The sequence below is a fragment of the Cetorhinus maximus genome, chromosome 12 (genome assembly GCF_964194155.1).
Source record: "Cetorhinus maximus chromosome 12, sCetMax3.hap1.1, whole genome shotgun sequence".
NCBI lineage: Eukaryota > Metazoa > Chordata > Chondrichthyes > Lamniformes > Cetorhinidae > Cetorhinus > Cetorhinus maximus.
The window spans coordinates 66,039,828-66,057,610 of NC_135890.1; the positions used below are offsets into that span (position 1 = coordinate 66,039,828).

General features: G+C 44.4%; 1 protein-coding gene across 2 annotated transcripts in view; it reads left to right on the plus strand.

Annotated features, from left to right (window-relative positions):
* The window catches only part of upb1 (ureidopropionase, beta), a 159,016-nt gene that overhangs the window by 23,164 nt on the left and 118,069 nt on the right, over window positions 1-17,783 (plus strand). For both annotated transcript variants that reach the window (XM_078553794.1, XM_078553795.1), the window contains exons 3-4: window positions 3,253-3,340; window positions 6,780-6,874. In XM_078553794.1, coding sequence (XP_078409920.1) covers window positions 3,253-3,340; window positions 6,780-6,874 — 183 coding nt within the window. The remainder of the gene's footprint in view (window positions 1-3,252; window positions 3,341-6,779; window positions 6,875-17,783) is intronic.

Here is a 17,783-nt window from a genome sequence, read left to right on the forward strand (position 1 = left end):
CCATCTTAAATGGGAGACTCATTATTCTGAAACTGTCCCCTAGGTCTAGATTCCCCCATGAGGGGAAACATCCTGTCAGCATATGCCTTGTCAAGCCCCTCAGGATCTTGTATGCTTCAAGAAGATCACCTCTCATTCGTCTAAACTCCAATGCATGTCGGCCCAACCTGCTCAACCTTTCCTCATAAGACAAACCATTCATCCCAGGAATCAGCCTAGTGAACCTTCTCCGAACTGTTTCCAATGTAGTATTTCATTCCTTGAGTAAGGAGACCAAAACTGTACACAGTACTCCAGGTGTGGTCTGGCCAATACCATGTACTGTTCATAGACTTCCCTACTCTTATACTCCATCCTCCTTGCAATAAAGGCCAACATTCTATTTGTCTTCCTACTCACTTGCTGTACCTGCATGCTAATTTTTTGTGTTTCATGTACAAGGACAGCCAGATCCCTCTGTACCGCAGCATTCTGTATTCTCTCTACATTTAAATAATATTCTGCGTTTCTATTCTTCCCACCAAAGTGAACATCCTCATATTTTCCCACATTATACTCCATTTGCCTTTTTTTTTTCCATTCACTTAGCTTATTTACATTCCTTTGCAGACTCTTTGGATGAATTAAGATGGCCTAAAGTGCCTTCCTCAACTGTGATTTATTTTGTGATCTATGCATCACTACAGCCCCTTTCACAAACTGAGGACACGCAAAGTGCTTCCCTGCCAATGAAGTACTTTTGAAATATAAACAGAATTACCTGGAAAAACTCAGCAGGTCTGGCAGCATCGACGGAGAAGAAGAAGAAAAGAGTTGATGTTTCGAGTCTTCATGACTCTTCAACAGAACCCTTTCATCTCTGTGTTTAATTGACTGCCACTCCTCTTCAAGAAATGCCTACCTTGAAGAAGTACTGCTCTGCTCTCCGACAGGATTTCCATATCTCTCTTCTGCCTTGTTCACCTTCATTGCTTTCCATTTCTCTCCTGGTGTTTGACAAGGTGTTTACTAAAACCCGCTTTCACAGCCATATTTCCTTTCTCAGTGACTGTCTCCGTCTCCGACTTACCCCACGTGGATTTCAACTGAAATTCCATCCCTCTTGTTTCGAACCCACCCAGGATTACAGGTATCTCTGGGACATAAAACAGTTCTGTTGAAGGGTCATGAGGACTCAAAACGTCAACTCTTTTCTTCTTCTTCTCCGCCGATGCTGCCAGACCTGCTGAGTTTTTCCAGGTAATTCTGTTTTTGTTTTGGATTTCCAGCATCCGCAGTTTTTTGTTTTTACTTTTGAAATATAGTCACTGTGATAATGCAGAGAAACACACAGCCCATTTGCACTCGGGAAGATCCCGTAAGCAATAGTGAGACAAATGACAGGTTATCTGTTTTTGGTGTGTTGGTTGGGGATAAATATTGACCAGAAGACCGGGAGAACTCCCCGCATTGTCTTTGAACAATGCCATGGGATCTTTTGTGCTCCCCAGTGAGGACAGGAAGGACCTCAGTTTAACATAGAGTCATAACATCATTACAGCACAGAAGGAGCCTGTTTGGCCCATCGAGTCCATGTCAGCTCTCTGGAGTGCAATCCAGTCCGCCTCATTTCCCCACTATTATCACTGTCGTCCTGCAAGTTTCTATCCTTCAAGGGTCTATTCAATTTCCTTTTGAGATCACCTTTCACCGCCCCTATAGATAATGAGTTCTGGGTCATTACTACTCAGTGTTTAAAAAAAAAAAGCTTTTCCTCACACATCCTCCCCCTACATCTCTTGCCCAAAACCTTAAATATGTACCCACCTCGTCTTTGTACCATCAGTGAATCGAAGCAGCTTTACTTTGTCGACCTCATCTAAACCTGTCATAATCTCGTACACCTCTTTTAAATTTTCCCTCAATCTCCAAGAACTTTTCCAGCTTCTCCAACCTAACCTTGTAACTAAAATCCCCCATCTCTGGAACCATTTTGGTAAATCTCCTCTGCACCTTCTCAAGGACTTTCACATCCTTCCTAAAGTATGGTGACCAGAACGGGACATAGTATTCTAGCTGGGACCTAACCACAGCTTTATAAAGTTTCAGCATAACCTCCCTGCTTTTGTACTCAGTCACCCTATTTATGAAGCCCGAGATTCCATATGCTTTACTAACCACTCTCTCAATTTGTCCAGCCATCTTCAAAGATCTATGCATAGGACAAAAACAAAAATACCTGGAAAAACTCAGCAGGTCTGACAACATCTGCTGAGAGGGATACAGTTGATGTTTCGAGTCCGTTTGACCCTTCGTCAGAACTAAGACATATAGAAATGAGATGAAATATAAGCTGGTAGAAGTGGGTGGGACAGGAGAGCTTGATAGGGGACCAGTAATAGGTGGAGGCCAAGAAGAGACTGCCAAAGATGTCATAGACAAAGGGGTGTTGATGGTGGTGATATTATCTAAAGGATGTGCTAATGGGGACATTAAGGGAAGCAAGCTAGTGGCAGATGACCCTAGTGTGGGTGGGGTGGGGGGACCCTCAGGACCCCCCTGTCCCTGTACACTCTTTAATATGGGGCCATTAATATATATTGCCTCTCCCTACATCTCTGGAAAGATGGCATCTTCAACAGTGCAGCACTCTGTCAGTACTGTACTGCAGCGTTAGCCTAGATTATATGTTCAAGATGCTGGAATGGGAATTGAAGCTGTACCCTTCTGTCAGAGCTAAGGGTGCTGTCACTGAGTCAGGGCCGACTCCTAAATGTATGGCCACCCCTTGTTTTCACCAATGGCAACAGGCCGTCAGAATCTATCCTCTTCATTGCACCCCCCTGAATTCATCTGAAAGTGACACTCTCCATTAAAATTCTCAGAACTATTGATCTTTTGATTCTGGGTATTTGGTATTGGATTTTAGTTTATAGAGAGAGAGTGCAAGTGTGCACTGTGTGGGGGAGGGGTGAAATTTCTTTCTGACTAAATAATGACAGCCGTTTGTGAAACCATGGTGCCCCACACAGCTTTGGAACAGTTCTCCCGAGAACATAATATCAATAATGGGGCACTAACCAGAGATTAACATTCTTTTGTCATTTAGAGAGTTCTCCTTCATCACCTTTGAACAGTAACAGGTATAAGAGAAATGAATTGGTGGAGCTTCAATCTCCGAGGGTGAAACGATGGCAGCTTTTTTAAAGTATACATTTTCCTTAATTGTGCAGACAGTAACTGGGCTGTTTCTCTTTTGTTTTAAATCCTCAGGTTGCAGCAATTCAGAAACGAATTGGAGACATTGTGGAAGTGGCTGCCATGTGTGGTGTGAATATCATCTGTCTCCAGGAAGCCTGGAGTAAGTGACCCTGTCTTCATACAAGTGCCCAGTAAAGTATAACATGCAAACCAGTGCTCACCCAACACACACAAGAATTCTCTTGTGCAATTCATTTGCTAGATTTGCTTAACATCTGCCTGCCAAATGGTCATTTTCCTGCCAGTCTTCAGTAGCACAGGGCTAATCTCAAAACCATCGAAGGTGCCTTCACATCTATGTCAGCTGTGGCTCAGTGGGGATCACACTTGCCTTCGGGTCAGAAGGTTGTAAATTCAAGTCTCACTCAAGACTAGAGCATGTAATCTTGACTGATGCTCCAATGCAGCACTGAGGGAGTGCTGCACTGTCAGAGGCGCTATCTTTCAGATGAGACTGAGGCCCAGTCTGCCCACTCAGATGGCTGTAAATGATTTCATAGCACTATTTGAAGAGCAGGGGAGTTCTCCTCAGTCTCCTGGCCAATATCTATCCCTCAAACAACAGATTATCTGGTCATTATCTCATTTTTTTGTGTGTTAGAATTGTGTGCAAATTGGCTGCTTTGTTTCTACAACAGTGATCGAAGTATTTCATTGGCTGTAAAATGCTTTGGGACATCATGAGGTCCTGAGATAGTACAAGTTCTGTTCTTTCTGTTCACTCAGTTTGTAGTTTTAAGGGGTATTCCTCGATCTGAAGGACACAGCATCCCAGGTGCACATTTCAGTAATAGTGTGCTTGCAAACTGGGATTTTTCTGCTGATACTAGAATTCCACCAGATGCACACTCAAGAGATCCTCCCTCAGGACAGACAGATTGTGAAGTCGTTTGTCCCTGTTGACTAGCCATGTTAGATATTCCATCTGTTGACTGTAGTTAGTGTCTGCAGCCCATACTGTCTCCATGAAGGTGAAGCGCCCCATTCCTTCTTCCCTCGTGTTTATAAAACCGCTCCCAAGTGTCAACTTGCCTCTGGTCACATGTTGCCCTATGAGTCAGAAAGTTCAGTAATTTAAACCAAGGGACAACAGTAAATATATAAATGAGCAGAAAATAATTCGCTCAGAAGGGATTAAGATTAACTAATTAGAGGCTACAATGTTAAAGGGATCCAATTGCATTAACAAATTTGGTATACATAAATAATGAGGAGTAATTTAGTATATTAAACTAAGAATATATCTTAAGTAGATAGATTTGATGAAACAGCTGTGACCCATTGGCTGCAATTCCTGTGCCATGTGGGAATTCCAGGACGCTCCTCGTAACCTGGATAACTCCATGTGTAGACAGTCCCTTTAGTTGCTCGAATTCAGTCTCAGTGTTTGAGATTGAGGAGTAGCTGGAGTTATTGCGGGGCACATGGGAGGCTGAGAATTTCTTGGAGCGCACATTCCAGGAGGTGATCATCCTGCAGAGTGTTGAGAAGGATGGTGAGTGGGTGGCCATCAGCAGAGTATAAAGAGACAGATACAGTTCAGAAATCCCCCTGGAGTGTGGTACTCCAGTTTTCAGTGTTGAATACCAGTGAGGGTAGGTTTAGCACCTGGATGAAGCATTAGAGGGGGAAAATCTGGTACACGCAGAACTGGGAGAGACAATTAGCACCAGAATAAAAAATAGTTTATAAATAGGAGGGATCAGACAAGGGGGAAATTTGAGACAGTTTAAGATGGGTTTGGAGATCATGTGTGTAAATGCGTGCAGCTTGGTAAACAAGGTTGGGGAGCTGCAGGTATGAGTCACCGATTGGGACTATGATATAGTAGCAATCATAGGGACTTAGCTCAAAAAAGCAAGATTATGGATTTTATATTACGGCTACAAGTTCAGGAATGATAAGGAAGGGAGGGGGTGTCAGCAGCATTGGTCAAATAAACCTATATCGCACTGGAGATGATGATGTAGTTGAGGGGTCAAAGAGAGAACCTATTTGATTAGAATGAAGGAACAATGGAGAAACTATTAAACTGTTGGGTGTATATTTTAGGCCACCAAATTAGTGGGAAAGATGTAGAGGAGTAAATTTGCAGACAAATTACAGGAGGATGTAAGATTTGCAGCATTGTAATAATGGGGGTGCTTTGATTGCCTTAAAAGATATGGATAGTAACAGTGTAAAGGGCAAAAACAGAGGAATTCCTGAAATATGCACAGAAAAACTTTCCTGATCAGTGAGGATGGAGGCTGAGCTGGATCTGGTTCTGGGGAATGAAATGAGGCAAGTGAAGCATGTTTCAGTGGGAGAGCATTTGAGGAATAGTGATCACGATCTCATCAGAATCACAGTGCAGAAGAGGCCCTTTGGCCCATCAAGTCTAGCCGACACATGAGAAACACCTGACCTACCTATCTAACCCCATTTACCAGCACTTGACCCATAGCCTTGAATGTTATGACGTGCCAAGTGCTCATCAGCTTTAGAATAGTTATGGAGGAGGGTACGGTACAGTCAAGGATAAAGGTACTTGATTGGCAGATGGCTAACTTCAGTGAGTTGAAAAGAGATCTGGTCCATGTGCATTTGAATGAAAAATTGGTAGGCAAGACAATCATGGAATAATGGGAGGCTTTTAAACAGGAGATGATTTGGGTACAGAGGTCTCTGAATGACTGAAGATATAGGACTGGATTTTCACAATAGGGGAGATTCCGCAAACCTTAAAATATGGTGGACAGGACCCGATGCCAGGTTTCCTGGCCCCATTCCTGGCACCCCCCAATTTTTTTGTCAGCGCTGGATAAGCGTGGTGTAGAGCACCCTGCATTCCTGACCCGGCTGGCTCCATGTCATCTGGCATCTCCTAGTCCCTCACAGTTTTCATGGAGTCAGGCCAGGTTTGAAAGACTTGTTGTTCACAGTCCCTCAAAGGTGTCATGAACCATAGTCTGAATGAGGAAACCTTTTGAAAGGTAAGATCAAAAGGCCTTACCCATGATCCCCCTCCTTGCCAACCTATGCCCCTCCATCCATCCCACCATGGTCCTTCACAGCCTCTATGCCAACCAATGGCACTTTCATGCCCATTCACCCATTACTCTAAAGGTGCTATACCAATATAATTTGTTGCCTTTCATGGAGGGAGATTGAAAAGGGAATTGGATAGATAACCTGATGGGGGCCCAATTTATAAGACACTGGGGAAGGAGCAGGAGAACGGGACTAATTGGATAGCTTACCAAAGAATTGTATCATTATGTGATTATGCCAGACTTCGTTTTATGTTTGAATTAGTAAGCCCGCCCCGCCCCCCTGCGCCTGCCTGAGGCGCCCCGCCACGCCCGCCCGAGGTGTCCCGCCCCCCCCCCCCCCCGCCCCCCCCAACGTCCGCCCAAGGCACCCGCTCCCCCAGCCCCGCCCGAGGCACTCCGCTCCCCGCGACACTGGCCTATCGCAAGCATCTTTTTGAGCACCCATTTGGAGCAGTGCTGAGTTGTAGTCCTTTGAGTAAATCATTGCAATGTTTCTTTTTGTAGCTATGCCCTTTGCCTTCTGCACCAGAGAAAAGTTGCCGTGGACAGAATTTGCAGAACCTGCTGAAGATGGTCCAACGACCCGATTTTGTCAAGAGGTGAGTGGTTTCCCCAAATTACTGAGGACCATTTGCATAGTTTTAGGAGGAAAAAATGACCAACTTTCGTTTATATAGCACACTTAATATTAAAACACCTCCAGACGTTTAACAAGAGCAATATCAATAAAAAAGTTTTTGACACTGAGCCACTGAAGTAGATATGGGACAGATAACCAAATACTTGTTTGAGGAAGTAGGTTTTTAGGAGCACCTTTGGAAAAAGAGATGGGGGTTTAGGGAGGAAATTCAGTGCTTTGGGCCAAAGCAGCTGAAAGCCACCAGTGTAGAGCAATTAAAATCAGGAATGCACAAGAGGCTAGAATGAGAGGAACGTGATATCTCTGAGGGTTGTGGGGCTGGAGGAGAGTACAGAGATAGGGAGGGGAGAGCCCATGGAGGAATTTGAAAACAAAGATGATGATTTTAAAATTGAGACATTGTTGGATAGGGAGCCATTGAAGTCAGCGAGTGCCGAGGTGATGGGTGGATGAGATTTGGAGTGAGGTAAGATACAGGTAGCAGAGTTTTGGATGAGTTCCAGTTTATGTAGAGTGGAAGTTAGGAGGCTGGCCAGAAGTGAATTGGAATAATTAGGTCAAGAGGGAACAAGGACCTGGATGAGGGTTTCAGCAGAAGGTGAGCTGAAACAGGGGCAAAGTCGAGGGATGTGATGGAGATGGAAATAGGCAGTCTTTGTGATGGTGCGGTTATATGGTTGGAAACTCATCTCAGGGTCAATACCGCACCTGCATGTGATCTTTCTCAGCTTAAGACAATTGCCAGAGATGGAACCGATGGGCAGGGAATGGAGTTTACTGCGGGGCACCAAAGATAATGGCTTTAGTTTTCCCAGCATTTTGTTGTTGGTGATGATGATTACATGGTTTTCTTGCTTGGATGCTCTCCATAGGAATTTTGTTGACTTTTTCTTTTTGACTTGCCAAATAACTGAAGCCTTTTGACCACTGAATATCTTTACAAACACGTCCCATTGTCCAAGATGTGAATTGGAGACTGTGCTGGGTTATTGAAAGGGGTGCTGCCAGACTCCATGCTTTGGCGCATTTTAGTTGAGCTGAACCAGTGAGTAAATTTAAGATGACAATGCCTGTGCCACTAAGTTTCTCACTTGCTTGTAAGAATGTTGCTCTACAGTGCCAAGGAGGTAAAATCAGGACAAAAACAAAAATACCTGGAAAAACTCAGCAGGTCTGGCAGCATCTGCGGAGAGGAGCACAGTTAACGTTTCGAGTCCGAATGACCCTTCAACAGAACTAAGTAAAAATAGAAGAGAGGTGAAATATAAGCTGGTTTAAGGGGGGTGGGTGGGACAAGTAGAGCTGGATAGAGGGCCAGTGATAGGTGGAGATAACCAAAAGATGTCACAGACAAAAGGACAAAGAGGTGTTGAAGGTGGTGATGTTATCTAAGGAATGTGCTAATTAAGGGTAGAAAGCAGGACAAGCAAAGTACAGATAGCCCTAGTGGGGGTGGGGTGGGGAGAAGGAATCGAAAAAGGCTAAAAGGTAGAGATAAAACAATGGATGGAAATAAATTTAAAAATAATGGAAATAGGTGGGAAAAGAAAAATCTATATAGATTATTGGAAAAAAAGGGGGGGGATCGGAAAGTGGGTGGGGATGGAGGAGAGAGTTCATAATCTAAAATTGTTGAACTCAATATTCAGTCCGGAAGGCTGTAAAGTGCCTAGTCGGAAGATGAGGTGCTGCTCCTCCAGTTTGCGTTGAGCGTCACTGGAACAATGCAGCAGGCCAAGGACGGACATGTGGGCATGAGAGCAGGGTGGAGTGTTGAAATGGCAAGCGACAGGGAGGTCTGGGTAATGCTTGCGGACAGACCGAAGGTGTTCTGCAAAGCGGTCACCCAGTCTGCGTTTGGTCTCTCCAATGTAGAGGAAACCGCATTGGGAGCAACGAATGCAGTAGACTAAATTGAGGGAAGTGCAAGTGAAATGCTGCTTCACTTGAAAGGAGTGTTTGGGCCCTTGGACGGTGAGGAGAGGGGAAGTAAATGGGCAGGTGTTGCACCTTCTGTGGTTGCATGGGAAGGTGCTGTGGGAGGGGTTTGAGGTGTAGGGGGTGATGGAGGAGTGGACCAGGGTGTCCCGGAGGGAACGATCCCTGCGGAGTGCCACCGGGGAGGGTGAAGGGAAGATGTGTTTGGTGGTGGCATCATGCTGGAGTTGGCAGAAATGGCGGAGGATGTACCTTTGAATGCGGAGGCTGGTGGGGTGATAAGTGAGGACAAGGGGAACCCTATCATGTTTCTGGGAGGGAGAGGAAGGTGTGAGGGCGGATGTGCGGGAGATGGGCCGGACACGGTTGAGGGCCCTGTCAACCACCATGGGTGGAAAACCTCGGTTAAGGAAGAAGGAAGACATGTCAGAGGAACTGTTTTTGAAAGTGGCATCATCAGAACAGATGCAACGGAGGTGAGGGAACTGAGAGAATGGGATGGAGTCCTTACAGGAAGCGGGGTGTGAGGAGCTGTAGTCGAGGTAGTTGTAGGAGTCGGTAGGCTTGAAATGGATATTGGTGGACAGCCTATCACCAGAAATTGAGACAGAGAGGCCAAGGAAGGGAAGGGAAGTATCAGAGATGGACCATGTGAAAGTGATGGAGGGGTGGAAATTGGAAGCAAAATTAGTAAATTTTTCTAGGTCCAGACGAGAACATGAAGCAGCACCGAAGTAATCATCAATGTACTGGAGATAGAGTTGTGGGAGGGGGCCGGAGTAGGACTGGAACAAGGAATGTTCCACATATCCTATAAAGAGACAGGCATAGCTGGGGCCCATGCGGGTACCCATAGCCACACCTTTTATTTGGAGGAAGTGAGAGGAATTTAAGGAGAAATTGTTCAGTGTGAGAACAAATTCAGCCAGACGGAGGAGAGTAGTGGCAGATGGGGATTGTTCGGGCCTCTGTTCGAGGAAGAAGCGGAGAGCCAACAGACCATCCCGGTGGGGGATGGAGGTGTAGACTGATTGGACGTCCATGGTGAAGAGGAGGCAGTTGGGGCCAGGGAACTGGAAATTGTTGATATTTTGTAGGTTGTCAGAGGAATCACGGATGTAGGTGGGAGGGGACTGGACAAGAGGAGAGAGAATGGAGTCAAGATAGCAAGAAATGAGTTCCGTGGAGCAGGAACAGGCTGACATGATCGGTCTGCCAGGACAGTCCTGTTTGTGGATTTTGGGTTTGTTTTTGTTTTGGATTTCCAGCATCCGCAGTTTTGTGCTTTTATCTTAAGGTAAAATCAGGAGCTGGGAGGACTTTTTTAGCGTAATTTTACATGCACTTTTCTCCCCCTTTGGGGAATAGTGGGGAGGTAGTGGAAGGGTTCCTAGGCTGATTATCAGCCTGTTAAACTGCATCATGAACTCTTCTTCCATGGTCAACAAGTCCTGATGTGGACTTGAACCTGGAGCTTCTGACCCGGAGGTAGGAACACTACCAATGTGCCGCAAGACCTGCTGGGGAGACTGAAGGGTTAGAAATGTAAATTTGACATCCAGGCGTGGTGTAAATATGTAACATGACACTTCCTCTGATCTATTGCAGATAATAAATTTCCCATATTATCACTCATGAGAAGTTAGCACAAGATCTCTCCTACTTGTGGCTATCGTATTGTGTGATTGGTTTTCGTCCATTCTCCAGGTCAGGCTATATTGCAAGCGGAATGCTTACTACACCCACATGGCTTGGAGTAGCTGGTTTGTGCAGAAGCCTTGAAGACAGCAAAAAACACTTCAGCACCTGCCACACACTCCCTGCAGAAATCAAAAAGTAGCTAAGTTACTGGATCTGTTTCTGGGGAACGAGGTGGGTCAAGTATCAGTTGGGGAGCATTTAGGGAACAGTGATCATTGTATCATAAGGTTTAGATTAGCCATGGGAAAAGACAAGAAGCAATCTAGAGTAAAAATACTTAATTGGAGGAGAGCTAATTTCATTGGTTTGAGAATGGACTTGATAAGAGCGGAATGAAAAATTGGCAGGCAAAACTATTATAAAATAATGCACTGCCTTTAAAGGGGAGGTGGCTTGGGTATAGTCAAGGTATACTCCCATGGGGGGAAAAGGTAGAGCAAAAAAGACAGAGATCCCTTGATGACGAAGGAGATTGAGTAAGATGCAGCAGTAAAAGGGTGAATGTGACAGAAACCAGTTTGAAAATACAAGTGAGAACTAGGCTGAATATAGAAAATTCAGAGGCAAAGGAAACAAGAGCCAAAGAGAAAGAATGAGAAGGGACTGGCAGCAAACATAAAGGGGAACCTAAAAGTCTTATTGGCATGTAAATAGCAAAAGGGTAGGAAGAGGAGAGGTGGGGTGGATTAGGGACCAAAAAAGAGATGTGTACAAGGAAACAGAGGGCATGGCTCAGGTACTTAATGTATCATTGCCAAGGAAGAAGTTGCTGTCAAAATCAGATTGAGGGAGGATGTAATTAAGATAGTGAATGGGCTAAAAATTGATAAGGAGGAATTATTAGAAAGTCTGGTTGTACTTAAAGTTAGTAAGTCACTAGAACAGATGGGTTGCATCCGAGAATCCTGAGGGAGATAAGGGTGGAAATTGCAGAAGCATTGACCATAATCTTCCAATCCTCCTTAGATATAGGGGTAGTGCCAGAGGACTGAAGAATTGCAAATGTTACACCCTTGTTCAAAAGGGGCTGTAAAGATAAGCCCAACAAGTATAAGCCAGTCAGTTTAACTTCAGTAGTGGGGAAGCTTCGAGAAACATAGGCCCATAACCTCCGAGCTCCCCGGCATCCAATTTGGGGGATACCCCTATGATGCACTGGGGAATCCCTCTGGTACGTTCCCATGTAAGGGCTTGCATGGCAATTGCCCAGAAGCTGAGCTGGGAACCATCTGAAAATGCGGTTTAAATTGCAAACTTCAGATGGTTCCGCTGGGGTTATACCAATAATTACTCAGAAAAGTTAGGAGAATTAAAACCTCTTCTAACTTCTGGGTATACATTGTGAAGACCCAGACCAGCCCCACGGGACTCCCCCCAACTCCCCGACCTGCCCAACCCCCGACCTTCGATTTTCTCTCCCCCGCCCCCCACCAACAACCTCCGATTTCACCCCCCAAAAACCTGGAACCCCGGCCTGCCCATTTCCCTGGCCCTTTAAGCTTAACATCTTTATGGCGGCAAGTGCTTGAATAAGCTGAGCTAGACTTTGCTGGGGCCTGCAGGCCCCAAGCATCTCCAGCGAATAGAAGGATTGGCATAATTTTCAAGACCAGTTAAGCATATGTTTATTTCTTCTAATTCCTGCGGGCCAGCACACTTCGGAAGTTATGGCCCAACAATTTGGGACAAAATTAATAGTCACATGGACAAAAGCGGGTTAATGAAGGAAATACAGCATTGATTATTAAGGGAAAATTGTGTTTAACTAATTTGATCAAGTTTTTTGAAGAGGTAACAAAGGGGGTTGATGCTGTTGATGTGGTGTACATGGACTCCTAAAAGGCATTTGATAAAGGGCCGCACGACAGACTTGTGAGAAAACTTAAGGCTCATGGAATAAAGGAATAATAGCAGAATGGATAGGAATTTGGCTGAGTGATGGAAAACAGAAAATATTGATAAAAAGTTGTACTTCTGACTGGAGGGAGGTATGCAGTTGGTGTTCCCCAGGGGTCAGTACTGGAGCCACTGCTTTTCCTGTTATATATTAACGAGTTAGACTTGGATATACAGGGCACAGTTCCAAAATTTGCAGATGACGCAAAACTTGGAAGTGTTGTGAACTGTGAGGAGGATAATGATAAACTTCTGAGAGGATGTAGTCAGGCTGGTGGAATGTGCGGACACGTGGCAGATGAAGTCTAATGCAGAGAAGTGTGAAGTGATAAATTTTGGTACGAAGAGCAAGGGAGACAATATAAAATAAGGGAGTGAAAGGAGTGCAGGGAACAGAAAGCTGGGGATAAATGTGCACAAATTGTTGAAGGTGACAGAGCAGATTGAAAAAACGATCAAAGGCATACAGGACCCTGGGCTTTATAAATAGAGGCATAGGCCTGACTTTTTGCACGAGGGACAGGATCTCCAGCTTATCCATTTGTGCTTGATTCTGGAAGCCCCACCCCTGAATCTGGCACCCACCATTTTTACCAGTGGGGGAGGGAGTAGAGGAACAGGGCAGGTTATACATTGTATGCAGGCAGCTGCACATGTTAAAGTGCAACTGCCTACAGTCAGATCCGATTTTCGCTAGTGGGATGTCCAAAACTCAATTTATGCACTTTGTACCTATCAGGAGAAAATCTAAAATTAGTGGATCTTTGCGGAGGTAGGGTACCCTTTTCGATAGGTACAGGGACACCTTTGGGAGAGGTCAGATGCCCTTTGGGATTGTTAAAAGTAGACATGGGCGTGTGTAAAAAGTGGATAAACTCATTGCAACTGTCAAGTTGATTGGAACTGTCAAGGGAGCTGTGAAAGCTCATTAGAACTTTCACGCTGTCAAGGGATTTAAATCTTCTGGCCTTTAAATTTTAAAAAAATCTGCAGATTTAAAACAAAACAGTGCTTATTATGTCACTCTGTCTGGCAACATAAGCCTGAGGGCTATTACTATATAAATGGTGCTGCATGATTGATTTCACAACCTATCCTCATCAAAGTGGGATGCCTGTTGGTTCACAGTTTGATTGGCAGCTTCAAGTGCTTATAAAGTCTTTGATGTGGGACTGTGAATACAATTGCATGTTGTTATAACAGATTAAGTGGTTGAAGGAATTTAAATGTAATGAGTGGGTTTTTATCAATGAGAGTTTTTCTTTAAATAACAAATTCATCAGTAGACACTGAGAACTTTATTTTATTTCCCCTCAACATGGGTCCTGAGGTCTGCCCTGGGTGCTACTGGATGAGATGGGGTGGAGTGCATAATGGCAAAGGGTGGTGGGGGCATGGGTTGGCATGAGTTGACACTAAGTTAGCATAGGGGCTATAAAGGGCCATATGGGTTGGTGGAGGGCATGAGGTGGCATGGGCTGCTTGGATGGGGCATGGGAAGTGTGTGTGGGGTGAGGGCTAGAGGGCTTTTGGTGTTTTAGTGTTATTTTTGCAGTTAGGGCAAAGTGTTGGACCACCAAGGCCGGGCTTTCGACTAGCCCGCCTCTGCAACCGGTAACCCCTGTGCTGCCGTTGAATTGTTTTCAGGGTCGGCGGGCCTAACTCCCGTTAACACCCATCCCTGTAGAATGAAAATCTGATCGTCTGGGGCTCTTTCTCCTGAACGGGGTTTGTGGAGCTGGGAGTTCTCTCGACCCAGGAATGAAGAGCCATATAGTACAAAGCAAGGAGGTCATGGTGAACCTTAATACGCACTGGTTCAGCCTAAAGTGGAGTGTTGTGTCTAATTCTAGGCACACACTCGGGAAGGATGTGAAGGCTTTAAAGAGGGTGAAGAAAAGATTCATGAGAATAGCTTAAAGGGATGAGGGACTTCAGTTGTGTGGCTAGATTAGAAAAGCTGGGACTGTTGTTTTTGGAGAAGAGAAGGTTGAAAGGAGATTAGATTGAGGTGTTCAAAATCATGAGGGGACTAGGCAGAGTAGATATGAAGAAACTGTTCCCACTGGTGGAAGGATCAAGAACAAGAGGACACAGATTTAAGGTAATTGGCAAAAGAAGCAATGGCGACATGAGGAAAATTATTTCTACACAGTGAGTGGTTAGGATCTGGAATGCACTGCCTGAGAAAGTGGTGGAGGCAGGGTCAATTGTGGCTTTCAAAATGAAATTGGATGAGCACCTGAAGAAAAAAAAATTACAGGGCTACGATCAAAAAGTGGGGGTAGTGGGACGAGCTGAATTGCTCTTGCAGAAAGCTGGTGCATGCTCGACAGGCTGAATGGTTCAAGGTAGACAATGAACCCGGGGAATCCCACTACGTACCTTCCTTCAGTCCGAAAAACAACCCTACTCTCTGTTTCCTGCCACTCAGCTATCTTCATATCCATGCAGTCCCTTTTATTACACAGGCTTTAACTTTGCTGATGAGCCTGCAATGTGGCACTTTATCAAATGCCTTTTGAAGGTCCACAAACACCACTTCAACCCCATTGCCTTCATCAGCCTCCTCTGTCCCTCAGTATCATTGGATACATCTTATTTGATCCTGGTGACGTTAAGCACAGACAACCTTTCTAATATCGCCTCTTTATCGATTTTTAGCCCATCCAGTGTCTCAACCACCTCCTCTTTCACTGTGCCTTTGGCAGCATCTTCTTCCTTGGTGAAGAGAGATGCAAAGTACTCATTTAGTATCTCAACGATGCCCTCTTCCTCCAATCCCCTTTTTGATCCCCTAATTGGGTCCACTCTTCCTCTTACTACCTTTTTATGTGCCTAGAGATGTCTTTTGGATTCTCTTTTATGTTGACTGCCAGCCTCTACTCATACTCTTTCTTTGTTTCTCTTTTGTATTTTTATCACTTCCCCTCTGAATTTTCTAAATTCCGCCTGGAATCTGGACTCTATCTTTTTGCCTCCTTAACCTGGCGTAGAGCTAACAATAAGGACCAGAGATTGAAATTGGCCTCTCCTGATGTGTCTGGCTCCATGCCACAACACATTCTGTATTTTCCCATTCAAGCTTCATGTTTTGATGGATTTTTAGTGCCAGGTTCTATAACAATTGCATTGGGAACAAACTGTAATTTAGCAATCAGTTTGCCACTTATGCTTTCCAGTCAATCTTTTCAATCAGTATTTCCATTTATTTCACTCAGTTCAATTCTGTCTGCTCTAATAATGCATTAGGCCATGTCTGCCAGAGAATAGACGGTTGGGGGAGCTCATATGGTTCTTGGAAAGTCTTTTAGCTAATGCACAGAGAGAGATTTTACCTGAGTTGAAATTTTTCATTGCTGAGAAGTAAAGAAACTAGAGCCAACTTGTCAAACATTGAAGATGCTGGCTATGTAATTGCAGTTTGTTATGATTTTAGCACATAGAGTGAACTAGGGGGCTTTGATGGAATAAATAAGGAGAAACTGTTTCTGCTGTCTGGAGGGCTGGTAATCAGGGGGCCCAGATTTAAGAGAATTGTTTTTTTTAAAAAAGCTGCGCAGAGAGGAGGAGAAATGGTTTTACACAGGCAAAATACTGCAGGAAGCCTGAAATCTGAACAAAAAATGCTGCAAATATTCAACAGGTGGGACTTGGATGCTGCCTGACCTACTAAACATTTGCAACATTTTCTGTTATAGACTACCTATGAGCTGCACAGAAGCATTTCCCCACAGAGAAGGAAATAAGTGAGGAGTGACTGGAAAAATTTAAGGATAAGTCAGCCTAGGCTGCTGTGGACCTTACAGCTAGTTAAAGCCCTATTGCTGAAACCTTGTGGGCAGGTTGTCTGAGCAGTGCATCTTACAAATCGCAGAAGCAAGATAGTGGGAGCTAAAAAGAACATGGATTTTTTTTTGAAAAGGACTTGATTAAAATAACAGATGACATCCTCAAGGAATATCCATCAGCACACTGGCCTGGTGCACATCTCTGGCACTATACTGCAAACAGCACCTGAGACTGCCTCGGCACAAATTCAGCTGTCCTGAGACCTGGCATATAATTGCAGAATCCTTTTGCGGAGGTCACAAACCAGTTGTACGTTGAAGAAAAGGTTGAGAGGAGATTTGATAGAGAGATTCAAAATCATGAGGGGTCTGGACAGAGTAGGTCAGGGGAGACTCTTTCCATTGGTTGAAGGATCGAGAACCAGAGGGCACAGATTTAAGTTGATTGGCAAAAGAAGCAATGGTGACATGAGGAAAAACTTTTTCACGCAACAAGTGGTTAGATCTGGAAAGCACTCCCTGAGAGTGTGGTGGAAGCAGGGTCAATCGAGGCTTTCAAAAGGGAAGTGGATTGTTGCCTGAAAAGAAAGAATGTGAAGGGCCAGGAGGAGAAGGCAGGGGATGGCACTCAGTTAATTACTCCTTTAGAGAGCTGGCACAGATACGACGGACTGAATGGCCTCCTGTGCTGTAATCATTCTGTGATTCTAGTTTAGAGAGAAGAGTAAAGCAGGAACCATGCTGAAACAGGTAAAGTATTGGAATAGATTGTGTGACTCAGTGATATGAAGGTCAGTGGATTGAGTGGGTACATGTTTAGAAGTAGTGATGAATAAATTAAAACTTGTGCATCAGAAAAAGTTCTTTGAGAAACATTTAGAGTAACTTGCCAGGCGAGGTAGTAGACATTGAATCCGGGCCGGGCAAAACAAGTGGAAGAGAATCAAGTCTGATGGGAAAAATGGCCTTTTCTCATTTTTTGACTTTTTGTGATGCTTCTCTTTGTGTTAGAACTCATCAGTGGCTCTAACTCATTTTATTTTTCTGACATTAAAAACCCCTCTCTCACTTTTTCCATCCCAGCTGCAGCCATCAACTTTTAAAAACACCATCTTGTCATCATCCTGATTTGCTTCATTATGCCACCCACTCATCATCTTTGTTGATGCCCCATTCTATTGACCTTAACCACTCCAGTTTTAGAAAAACAAAGTCCACAGTAACATTTGAAAGTGGGTGTATATTTTTCAATCATACGTTTCGCCTATTTCTAAAAGACTCTTTGGCCAGTCTCCAAGCAGCACTATTTATTTTTCCCTCTCCCCGGCAGAACACTTTGTGAATTTTGTTCTTAACATCCTGTCTGACATTCTACATCAAAAACCAAAGTGACAACATCAGTTTATGGGAGGCCAGGCAGTCGCGATGTATTTAGAACAGGTCACATTCCATTATTTGGATATCCCCTGATATCTGAGAGGATAGCGATTAAAATGTGAACTGAAGTCTGTCCAAATAAAGCAATAATGATAGAAAAATCAG